Source organism: Rhinoderma darwinii, chromosome 10, assembly GCF_050947455.1.
Source record: "Rhinoderma darwinii isolate aRhiDar2 chromosome 10, aRhiDar2.hap1, whole genome shotgun sequence".
NCBI classification, from domain to species: domain Eukaryota; kingdom Metazoa; phylum Chordata; class Amphibia; order Anura; family Rhinodermatidae; genus Rhinoderma; species Rhinoderma darwinii.
In genome coordinates this window covers 6,507,024-6,519,836 of record NC_134696.1, presented here as the reverse complement: position 1 = coordinate 6,519,836, position 12,813 = coordinate 6,507,024, and the positions used below count along the sequence as shown (strand labels likewise).

Below are 12,813 nucleotides of genomic sequence, written 5' to 3'. Positions count from 1 at the left end.
GTGCGACACCGGCCTGTGCAGAAAGGATTGTGTCACAGCATAACACACATCTATGGATTATTTTATTGTTTTTTTTTACCCCACTATACCACCTGACTATGCCCCTTATATACTCCGCCCGCCTTACATGTACCCCGACATTATAAACGGAAACACCAGTAAGACTCAATACAAGACTACTACAAGCAAAATCCACACTCCAAAAGCCAAATGGCGCTACCTCCCTTCTAAACCCTACAGTGTGCCCAAACAGCAGTTTACTTCCACATATATGGCATCGCCATACCCGGGAGAACCCTTTTAACAATTTTTGGGGTGTGTATCTCCAGTGGCACAAGCTGGGCGCCACATATTGGCATATCTATTGAAAAAACATTTTCACTCTGCAATATCGAGTGCACACCAATTTCTGCCAATCACCTGTGGAGTTAATATGCTCACTACAGCCCCAGGTGAATACCTTGAGGGGTGTCGTTTCCAAAATGGGGTCACTTCTGGGGGGTTTCCACTGTTTTGGTCCCACAGGGACTTTGCAAATGCGACATAGCGCCCAGAAACCAATACAGCAAAATCTGTACTCCAAAAGCCAAATGGCACTCCTTCCCTTCTGAGCCCTACTGTGTGCCCAAACAGCAGTTTATGACCACATATGTGGTATTGCCGTACACAGGAGAAGTTGCTTTACAAGTGTTGGGGTGCTTTTTTTCATTTATTTGTTGAGAATATGAAACATTTTCAGCTAAAACTACGTCTTATTGAAGAAAAAGGATTTTTTTTATTTTCACTGCCCAATTCTAATAAAATCTATGAAACACCTGTGGGGTCAAAATGCTCACTACACCCCTAGATGAATTCCTCAAGGGGTGTAGTTTAATGAATCTAGTCACTTTTGGGGAGTTTCCACTGTACTGGTACCTTGACATGGTGTCAAGAAAAGAATCCAGCAAAATCTGTGCTCCAAAAGCCAAATGGCACTCCTTCTCTTCTGATCCTTGCCGTATGCCCAAACAGCCGTTTATGACCACAAATTGGGTATTGCCGTACTCCAGAGAAGTTGCTTTACAAATGTTGGGGGTTCTTTTATTCCCTTATTTGTTGAGAAAATTAAAAATTTTGAGCTAAAGCTACGTCTTATTGGAAAAAAATGTTTTTTTTTTATCTTCACTGCCCAATTCTAATAAAATCTATGAAACCCCTGTGGGTTCAAAATGCTCACTACACCCCTAGATGGATTCTTCAAGGGGTGTAGTTTCCTAAATGGAGTCACTTTTTTGGTGTTTTCACTGTTTTGGTCCCTTAGGGGCTTTGCAAATGCGACGTGGTCTCCGCAAACCATTCCTGCTAAATTTGATCTCCAAAAGACAAATGGCACTCTTTCCCTTCTAAGCTCCGCCGTGTGTCCAAACAGCCGTTTATGACCACATGCGGGGTATTGTTTTACTCGGGAGAAATTGCTTTACAAAAGTAGTGGTGAATTTTCTCCTTTTAGTCCTTGTGGAAATTAGAAAAAATTAGCTAAACCTACACTTTCTTTGAAAGAATGTAGATTTTCATTTTCACGGCCTACTTCCAATAATTTCTGCAATAAACCTGCGGGGTCAAAATGCTAACTATACCCCTAGATAATTTCCTCAAGGGGTGTAGTTTCCAAAATGGGGTCACTTTTGGGGGATTTCCACTGTTTTGGCGCCGCAAGAGCCTTTCAGACCCGACATGGAGCCTAAAATATTTTCTAATAAAAAGGAGGCCCCAAAATCCTCTAGGTGCTCCTTTGTTTCTGAGGCCGGTGCTTCAGTCAATAAGTGCACTAGGGCCACATGTGGGGTATTTCTAAAAACTGCAGAATCTGGGCAATAGATATTGAGTTGCATTTCTCTGGTAAAACTTTCTGTGTTACAAAAAAAAATAGATGAAAAATGAATTTCTGCAAAAAAAAAAAAAAGACATTTGAACATTTCACATCTACTTTGCCTTAATTCCTGTGAAACATCTAAAGGGTTAATAAACTTTCTAAATGCTGTTTTGAATACTTTGAGGGGTGAAGTTTTTAAAATGGGGTGACTTATCGAGGGTTTCTAATATATAAGGCCCTAAAATCCACTTCACAACTGAACTGGCCCCTGTAAAAATAGCCTTTTGACATTTTCTTGAAAATGTGAGAAATTGCTGCTAAAGTTCTAAGCCTTGTGAGGTCATAGAAAAATAAAAGGATGTTCAAAAAACGATGCCAATCTAAAGTAGACATATGGGTGATGTTAATTAGCAACAATTGTGTGTGGTATTTCTATCTGTCTTACAAGCCGATACATATAAATTTCGAAAAATGCTAATTTTTGCAATTTTTCGCTAAATTTTGGTGTTTTTCACAATTAAATACTTAATGTATCGAGCAAATTTTGCCAGTAACATAAAGTCCAATGTGTCACGAGAAAACAATCTCAGAATCGCTTGGATAGGTAAAAGCATTCCGGAGTTATTACCACATAAAGTGACACATGTCAGATTTGAAAAAATAGGCTGTGTCCTTAAGGCCAAAACAGGCTCAGTCCTTAAGGGGTTAAGGTTAGTTTGGAAATTGATCCCAAAGGGAGAACTTGGGTTTGGTCTTTCTAAACCTTTCTGTACTTCAGAGCACAATCTTGCAAGAGAGGAACCAAGAAAGGGTCCCTGAGAAAACAAAGGTTGGGAGACTGGACCAGGGGTTAAGTAATAGGGATTATTAAGCATAAAGGTAATTGCAGTTATACATTTTATAAGCTGGAATATGCTGTTACTGCATTTATAGCTATAACATTAAAAACGCCTGCCTAATATTGTGTAGGTCGCCTCGTGCTGCCATAACAGCTGTGACCTGTTGAGGCATGGAGTCCACAAGACCTTATGATGGTTCCTGTGGTATCCGGCACCAAGTATTTGCAGCGAATCCTTCAAGTCCTGTAAGTTGCGAGGTGCGGCCTCCATGGATCGATCTGGTTTTTACAGCACATCCCACAGATGATCGATCGGATTGAGATCTGGGCAATTTGGAGACAAGTCATCACCTTGAACTCTTTGTCCTGCTCCTGAGACCATTTCTAAAAAATGTTTGCAGTGTGGCAGGGCACATTATCTTGCTGACAGAAGGCACTGCCATTAGGGAATATCGCTGCCATGAAGGGGGTACTTGTCTGCAGCAATGTTTAGGGAGGTCGTACATGTTACAACCACATTAATGCCAGAAACCGAGGTTCCGCCGGCAGAACATTGCCCAAAGCATCACACTGCCTCTTCCAGATTGCATTCTTTTTTAGTGCATCCTGGTGTAATTTCTTCCCCAGCCAAGCGACGCACACGTTGTGAAAGAAAACTGGAATTATCAGACCGGGTCACCTTCTACTATTGCTACATGGGCCAGTTTGATTCTCACATGTCTATTGTAGGTACTTTTGGCGAACATGGATCAGCATGGGCATTGGTCCATGAACTGTGAATGGAGTAGTCTACGAAGACCTTTGACTGGTATGTATGATTTCCAGCACTGCAAAGAACAATTAATTTGATGTTCACTAGAAAAAAAACAACTCATTTTCTCTGTTAACGTTCTCCATTATCTTGCATTTGAGTGTTCTTGTTGTCATACCAACATAATGAACATAACACACACAACTAATTGCAATAATGCTCTCCTTGAAATATTACAGAAAAAATAGATTATTCAGTATTTAGAAGGCATGAAATGTCACATTAAATTAGGCAGCAGGTAAAGCTGGAGAGCTCAGTCTATCTATATAACGGGAGGGAATTAAAGGTAAATCTTCACACCAGTTTACAGATTATACTATATATAGAATTAATCTATGTAAAAAGTTGTCATTACATGACTTATCTTGTACTGATCCGGAATGCCAAACGGTTTTCTAGGGATGTCGCCAAAAATAAGACGTTAACCAGCACTGGACTGAAAATAAAACGCTTTCTGGCATACTAAGCCACCAGCTGGCAAAGATTTAAAGGGCATTTCCAGTCTAGACTTCATCACACTTTAGAAATACAATTAATGAAGGGGAAGGAGGGCGTAGCCTGTCATTTTACAAAATGTTACTTCCTCTGATACTTTAAGCACCACAGCCCTACTAGTAAATGGCAGGAGAATGCTGGATATTGAACGTGGCCACAAGAAAAGGCTGTAAGACTGCTAAGGGTTATTGCCAAAGAATTATCCAAAAAGGAAAGAATGCAACTTAGACTATGTTCAGACGAACGTGTGCAAAATCGGCTGTGAAAAATTTTAATAAATGTATAGAGTCAGAGATATTTATTTGAGATTTACATCAGACATATCAATCTATGATTCATTACTTCTATCATGACAGATTCTTGAATAGTGCTAAAATCCAGAAAGCTTTGAATACCCTGCACTAAGGTGTTGGGGGCCACCTGAATGAGAACTGCTGCAGAATGCCCTGGAAACACCACGGCTTTGTGTAAACAAGGTTTTTGAAAAACCCATTCACGAACGCAAGAAAAAAAAAAAAGTACGTTTTAGCACCGGATAACATCTTAATAAAGGGTGCCATTCAGATAACGGGAGCATAACAGGAAAATACTGATAACTCACTTTTGTAACGTATTGCTGTCAAAAAGTGTCTATGGCACATCATAAATCGCACGTATTCGTCTGCTTGAGATTACTGTGATATATGGTAGCGTATTCCTTTAGGGGTCACGTGAAACCGCAAGTGTAAATCGTAGATTGTTTTATTGAGGAATGCAAAATCGCTTTAAATTTTCTCACATCACTTTGCAATGTAAAAATAAAATGCAATATTGCATTAAATCTCATCACACTACATAAGTCGCTATAAAGCCTTACCCTAAGGCTAAGTGCACACTTCAGTCTTTTTCTTCAGGGTGCTAGCCATTTTTCTGACGGCTAACACCCTGACCCATTCATTTCAATGGGGCCATGCACACTTCAGTTTTTTTGACAGTCCCGTTGCTCTGTTCATACAAAAGTATAGCATGACCTACTTTGGTCCGAGATTCCGTGACCGTGAGGCTCATGCAAGTCAATGGGGCCGTCAAAAAAACTGAAGGCACACGGAAGGCATCCATGTGCCGTCCGTGTGTGACGGAGCCGTTGCCTAGCAATGGCCGGGCGGGCAGAAGTACATTACAGTTATATTACACTAATCGGCAGCCACTTGTCTCTATCAATCACTGATAGAGAGAAGAGGCTGCTGATTAAAAATAAAATAAAAAGCAGTTCGTACGTACCCCGGTCGTTGTCTTGGTGACGAGTCCCTCTTCTTCCTCCAGTCCGACCTTTCTGTATGACGCGACAGCCTGTGATTGGCTGCAGAGGCCGCTGCAGTCTGTGATTGGCTGCAGAGGCAGTCACGTGGGATGAAGCGTCATCCCTGGAGGCCGGCCTTCTGACGTCATCCAGACTTGCGTGACCGCCACTACAGCCTGTGGTTGGCTGCAGCGGTGACATGGGATGAAACGTCATCCCGGTAGGCCGGACAGGAGGAAAACGCAGGGAGTTCTGGGTAAGTATGAACTGATTTATTTATTTTTTATTTCATAAATTGTATTTTGCGAGCGCCGAGCATGGTCATTCTTCAGCGCTAGTCACTGTCCAGGGTGCTGAAAGAGTTACCGCCGATCAGTGCAGCCCATTAACTCTTAAAGCACCCTGTACAGTGACTAGCGCTGAACAACCCTGCTCTTTCAGCACCAGGCGCTCGGAAACGGAAATACTGAGTGCACACGGAAATCACACGGCCGCTAAAACGGGTTCACTGACCCGTCAAAAACGGCCGTGAAAACAGTGATGGAAATGTGCACGAGGCCTAAGTGCTGGATATTGTAATGATTCTGATATTCCCCTCACTGACAATACCCAGCTGGTTGGACACCCTCTAAATCACAGGTGAGCAGAGACCTTAAGATCTCATAGATCCATTTCTTGAAATTCTACTCTTGGCAGAGGAATGCAGTGTTGTCAAGTAAACAAGAACAGACTGGCAATAATTAAAATTTACAGCATCAAGCAGAGGTACGCAGAGGAAATTGGCAAAAGTCCTTGTAATAATTATTTGTTTAATTAAAAAAAATAAATCACTTGCCCATGCTGACTTAGACAGGGATGTTTCGTGTATGGCCGCTGAGCAGGAAGGACACCAGTGACCGGGTCATCTTCAGATAACAAGTGCAATTCTTTCTTCAAAGGCTTCAACCTGTCGGCTCTTCTCTCGTAAGAATTTTGCTGTGTTGAAGATTACTGAAAGGGAAAGCAACGGGCTTTGAAATGCATGCTGTTTCTGCTCAAATGTCCTTGAGATTTGGCAGTAAAAATTAATTTTTAGATAGAAGAAAAACATCTCGCATTCTCGAAATACGTGTCGGATTGAATTTTGGCCTTGTTCTCCCCGATGCTTCTATAAAAACATGTCATGTGCAATAATGTTTAAACTTTCACCTAGTTATGACAGAAACAAGGAAGGATGCACATAGAGGGGGCAGAGAGGAGAGAAAGAGGAGAGAACAAGGAGCGATGGTTATGGGAAGGAGAGCTCCCTGACCGCCATACCATTTTCCGCATTACACAGAGTATCTGAGTGTCTCTGAAGCAGCAAGTAGGTGATGTGGTTTGGGCTCTGGCAGGCGCACTACAAGTAACCTTCACATGTTCTGTTTATGCACCAGCGGGCCTCTTCTGCTCTATTTCCCATTGTAAATAAACCTCATTTTAACTCTCTGTGTAAGCTACACAAACAACACTCACGCTGGATGATTAGAAGATGACAGCCCTTGAAGTGGTGTCAGAGATCCAACAGCTTCAACAAAACCACCAACGACTGGAGCAGCCTGGTGGAATCACAAACACCTTCTCTTATCACAGAGAGAAAAACAGAGAGACAAAGAGACAAAGAGAGAAAGTAATGAAATATCCACAGCCATAATGGAATATTGCAGAAAAGCTGCAGAATCGTGTGTGTGTGTTTTATTATTATTTTTTGCCGACCAGCTATTACAGTATAACCACTGAAAGGTGAAGTGAACAACGTTGATGATCTGCTTACAATGGTGCTTGTGAGGAGGGGGGGGGGGGGATATATTAGACAGCAAGTGATTAGTCAGTTATTGAAGTTGAAAGCAGAAAAAATGTGCAAGTGTAAGGATCTGACCGACTGTGACAAGGGCCAAATTGTGGATTAAAAGAGAAAAAGATGGCGCTCCGTAGCGTGGAACCTTAGTGGGCTGGGATGACAACTGGGTCAGAGCATCTCCAGAACAGCAGGTCTTGTGGAGTATTCCCAGTATGCAATAGTTAGTACCTACCAATAATGCTCCAAGGAAGGACAACATCTATACGACCACTTCACCAGCCCGACCTGTGACTGGCAACATGTTGCGTACCCAAGGCTCATTGATGCGTTTGGGGAATGAAGGCTAACTCGTCTGGTCCGATCCCACAGGAGAGCTACTGTAGCACAAATTGATGAAAATATTACTGATGACTATGATAGAAAGGTGCCATATCCCACAGAACATTGCAGCTTACTGCATAAAAGGCTTTGTAGCCGCAGACCGGTCAGGATGTCCATGCTGATCCCTGTTCACCATCGAAAACAACAAAAATGGGCAAGTGAGCATCAACAATCAGAGCCCGTGCCATTGTGTAATATATAGGTGGTAAAGGTGCAGTATAGAAATGTTGCACTCACATAAGGTAAAACGTGATCCCCAGTTGCTGGACCTGGGGTCGCCCTCCCCGTCTGCGGTCTGTAAATAGTCCTCCGGTAATCCTGTTGTATCACAGGTCATGCGCGTGAAGTGATCGTATAGATGAGTTGAGGTTTTGTAGATCTGTGAAAAAGTAACAGACCTGGCTTCAATTATTGGGTCAAAAAGTTACTTTTTATTTCAAATTAGCAGGAAAAACAAATATAAAAAGTATTAGGCCCCATGCACATGACAGTTTATATCTGTAATTACAGATTAGAACATGTCCTATTACTCTCCGCAATTACAGATTACAACACGTCCTATTACTCTCAAAATTGCGGACTGGTATGGATGTGCATCCGTAGCCTTCTGTAATTACGGAAGCGTTGCTATGCGACCCCGCGGGATTCCCCATGAAAATAGCGCCTGCGCAATCAAGTGACCAATCTGCGTCATATACTTCTCTCCATTCATTTACTCAGCGCATAGGGATCCTGTTAGATCCTTATGTGCCGTCTTATACTAACACATTAACGATACTGAAGTGTTTAGACAGTGAATAGACATTCCATGGGATGTCTATTCACAATCCCGGCACTTCGTTAATGTTTCTGTGGTAGTTACAGCAGAGCAAGCGTAATCCCGCGAGATTACGCTGTAGATGACAGGTTACAACGAGATTACGCTTTGCTCTGCTGTAACTACCACAGAAACGTTAATGAAGTGCCGGGATTGTGAATAGACATCCCGTGGAATGTCTATTCACTGTCTAAACACTTCCGTATTGTTAATGTGTTAGTATAAGACGGCACATAAGGATCTAACAGGATCCCTATGCGCTGCCTAAATGAATGGAGAGGAGTGCATGACGCTGATTGGTCACTGATTGGTCAGCGTCATACACTCCCCTGTACAACGCCCACTTGGTCTAAAGTAAAAACACGCCCAGTTGACAATTGAGAAACTCATTAGCATAAATCTAAAGTCGCTAATAAAGTGGTGAAAATAGATCGTTTTTTTTAAATAAAAAGCACTGCTGTCACCTACACTATAGCGCCCATCTCCTTATGTAGGAGATAGGGCACTTATAATGTGGTGACAGAGCCTCTTTAAAGGATATGCTGCTATCGTCTTGGTGCCAGATACCAGAGAATCCTTCAGAGGTCTTGTGAAGTCCTTGCCTCGACGGGTCAAAGCTGTTTTGGCGGCATGAGGGGGACCTAACACAATATTAGAGAGGTGATATTAATGTTATAGATTAACACTATAGTACAAAATATATATATATATATATATTTTATATACAGTATATACATATACACATATGTACAAACACAGACAACTACAGGTGACTAATCAAGAGAAAAAAAAATGTTCACCTGTAGAAGGGTTTGATAAATGGAGTTTTACATTGAACGACACATTCAGGCATGTGTTCTCCTGGTATATACCAAATCGTCCCACAGATAGACATAAGGTAACACCCCAGAGGATGCTGCTGTGTCTAATGGTAATGTGTCTTACACCACTCCAGCAGAGGCTTGCTATTGGCCATGGTGATTTTAGGTTTGTGTGTGGTAGTTCATCTGTTGAAATCTAATAGAGGAAGCATCAAACAAACCATTCCTGTACCAACGCTTTTTCCAAAGGCGGTATGAATATTGATCGCTATACGATTCACAACTTGGCTGTCCCATTCTGTGAATTTGTGTGGCCCACTGCTTCTTAGCTGAGCTACTATTGCTGGGCATATCCACTTCACAAGAACAGCACTTACAGTTGACTTATCTAGCAGGGCAGAAATCTAATAAATTAATGTATCTTAAAAAGGCGGGGGATTAAAAAGAGAAATAAGTTTCACTAGTCCTCGTCTGGAATCCGCGGCCAGACAGAAAGGGGTCAGGTGAATCCTGTTCTCGATATCGGTGGGACACACATCTATCAGACATTTATGGCATATGCTGTGGATATGCCATAAAGTTGGAAATACCCCTTGAGCAAAGGAAAGGTCATAACTAATTTTCTAGCGCCGCCGGAACGTTCTAGGAATGACAGGTTTTTGTTTTTTTTTATAAATAGGGGACATACAATTTATAGGATTAAAATGAGTACATTTTTCTAAATTCCTTTCAAAGCAAATATACAACAAGCTGTGCATTCAATAAATAAAATATTAATAAACAATATTTCATATTGGATTATAAATTTGGAGTTGGAGCCGCTACATTTCTACTACTAAATACGACTCTGCAGCACTGGTGGAGCTGCAGTGTGATTGACAGCTCAAATATCAGGTCCTATTATGCCACAGTCCTGTGCTAGGAGATAAAATGCATACATATACTATATGGCCAAAAGTATGCGGACACCGCTGCTAATTATTGCGTTCTGGTGTTTCAGCTACATCCATTACACACAGGTGCATAACATCCAGCACACAGCCATGCAATCTCCATACACAAATATATCCAGTAGTATGGGTCGACTGAAGAGCCCTGTAGCTGTGGCACTGTCATAAACGTTATTTACGTGAAACTGTACAACCCCATTAAACTTGTGCCACTTTAAATACACAATAAACTGCAGCGCAAGTTCAATGTTTTGCAATTCACCAAATCATCTCCCTATGTAATCTGTTATCCCTGAGCCAGTGTCATAAATAATCAAATTATAAATGTTAACTTTGATGACAGTCGGCACATCCTCATTGTCCCTGTTGGAATACTTCTACTAAAGTCAATGATTCTGTCTTTTTTCTTGTCCATAATGAATGTTTAAGTGGAAAATAACAGGAGTCTATTACATTAAGTAAACAAAGGAACTTTCTACTGAAAATCTGCTTACATACCAGGGATACATTAGCTATTCCATAGGATGTGCTCAAATGGAATCGAACGCCGTTGACACCACTAATTATCTGGAATGAGATGAGAACAGCAAAGCTGTTACTCTGATGGCTGCCAAATATCCAATTTATTTGTGTGAGGAGACTCTAACTTGCTTTGAAGATTCAAGAAGCCGTCTTAACGCTCACACTCTTAATATCACTCACAGCTGAAGTTAGACATTACAGGGCTGTCGGGTAACATCTGCACTCATAAAGCACTCCAGAGCATGGAGGGGCTAAAAGAGAGTGTGATACTTCACAAAACAGTATCTAAAACAGAGACCCCTTTAGGCCTCATGCACATGAACGTATTTTTTTTCCTCCCGTAAATACTGGCCTAAATACGGGTCCTTTGTCACACGTATTTGACCCGTATTTACGGACCCGTTTTCTCTACACTAATCGGCAGCCCCTTCTCTCTATCAGTGCTGCAAAGAGGGAAGGGGCAGCCCTTTCGGACAGAGTTTCCGTAGCGATTGAAAGTAAAAGAAGTTCATACGTACCAATGTCTTGGTGACGCGTCCCTCTTTTGAAATCCAGTCCGACCTCCCTGGATGACGCGGCAGTCCATGTGACCGCTGCAGCCTGTGATTGGCTGCAGCGGTCACATGGGATAAAACGTCATCCCGGGATGCCGGACTGGAGGAAGAAGCAGGTAAGTTAACTTTTAATACTATTCCCTCCAGCGGTAATCACTGTCCCGGGTGCTGAAAGAGTTACTGCCGATAAGAGTTACTAACTCTTTCAGCACCCTGGACAGTGACTATATACTGACGTCGCCTAGCAACGCTCCCATAATTACGGGTGCACATGCGTAGTCACCCGTAATTACGGGAGCCCCATAGACTTCTATGGGCCTGCCAGTGCCGTTATTTCGGCCTGAAATAGGACATGTTCTATATTTTTCAACGGCACGGGCACCTTCCTGTAACATACGGGAAGGTACCCATGGCCAATAGAAGTCTATGGGCCCGTAATTACGGGCGTATTTACGTTCGTGTACATGAGGCCTTAGGGGTCGTCCACAAGTAATGGAATCATATTTTCCAGTCGGAATTGCGGACGGATAATACACAGCAGAATACAGTAGCAGCAAAGTGGGTGAGATTTAACAAATGTCATCCACACGCTGCATAAAATTTCCGTGCAGAAATTGACCTAAATTGCTGCGTTTTTCAGAGGAGATGTTACCATCTGCCAACATTGAAAAAAAGGCAGCAAAATGTGCACCATTTTCTGCAGTAAATAGTGCGGTTTTTCCACAGTGGAATTTCTGCTAGTTTCTGTGGAATTGCGGCGGAAATTTTCTGCAGCAATTCCGTATTGTGTGGACAAGCCCTTATGGTGCACAGGTGTAGCCGGTCAGCATACATTGTAATATCACTGGGCATCATCAATGATTGCAGGTAAATATATTGTCTTAAAACCACACACAAAAGGAACGGTTACATGGCAACTTCAGCTCTGCTACATCTATGCCCATCATATCTATCTATCTATCAATATATATATATATATATATTTATTTTTTACACTGCAGTGCCAAGTTGTCTGATGCGGTGTGCAACAACAGATGAAGCAGCCAGAAAATAACGTGGCGAATTTCAGAGCACACCTTGACTGACTTTATTCCTTTCGCAGTGTTTTTTAAGGAGATATGACATTATCACCTCACTATCTAAATTAAACTCATATTAACTCGTTACCGTGGAAACTGAGCGACTTTACTGGAGTGTTTTCATACAAGATATTTATTAGGAAAGAAACTCCTGTATGTATTGATGTATTAATATTAGTATTTACAATAAAGAGGACACGATGAGCTTGAATATTCTTGGTTATCTATTGCAGACATAAGATGGCATGAACAATCCCTCCCTGCCAGCACCATCAATTAGAATTGACCCTTGTGGCAATCTGTGACACTAGGAGACAGTGCTAGAAGGCATTTTTGCTGCTGCAAGCAATGTTATTAGACTTTGCCTCTCTGCTGAAAGTCCCAATTATTCACCCGTGTACTGTACAGACAGAGACGTGTTGTCATCACCTTCCCCTGGGATTCAGTCATTCCTACATAAATTGCCGATAGCTGCCAATCACCCCTTGCAATATTATAATAAGCTCATGTGCCCAATAAGAAAGAGACAGATTTTGAAACATTGGTACCATGCTGCACATAAACCCAAACTACAAACACAGAAGTAACAAATCAA

General features: G+C 41.8%; 1 protein-coding gene across 4 annotated transcripts in view; it reads right to left on the bottom strand.

Annotated features, from left to right (window-relative positions):
* Positions 1-4,343: 4,343 nt before the first annotated feature.
* Positions 4,344-12,813, bottom strand: part of LOC142662411 (uncharacterized) — a 180,644-nt gene continuing 172,174 nt past the window's right edge. For 3 of the 4 annotated variants that reach the window (XM_075840627.1, XM_075840625.1, XM_075840628.1), the window contains 4 exons: positions 7,713-7,854; positions 7,550-7,600; positions 7,327-7,471; positions 4,344-6,265 (listed from right to left, as the gene is read on the bottom strand). In XM_075840627.1, the coding sequence (XP_075696742.1) occupies positions 6,217-6,265; positions 7,327-7,471; positions 7,550-7,600; positions 7,713-7,854 (387 nt within the window). In that variant the 3' untranslated portion in view covers positions 4,344-6,216. The remainder of the gene's footprint in view (positions 6,266-7,326; positions 7,472-7,549; positions 7,601-7,712; positions 7,855-12,813) is intronic. The other variant, XM_075840629.1, reaches the window with a different exon arrangement.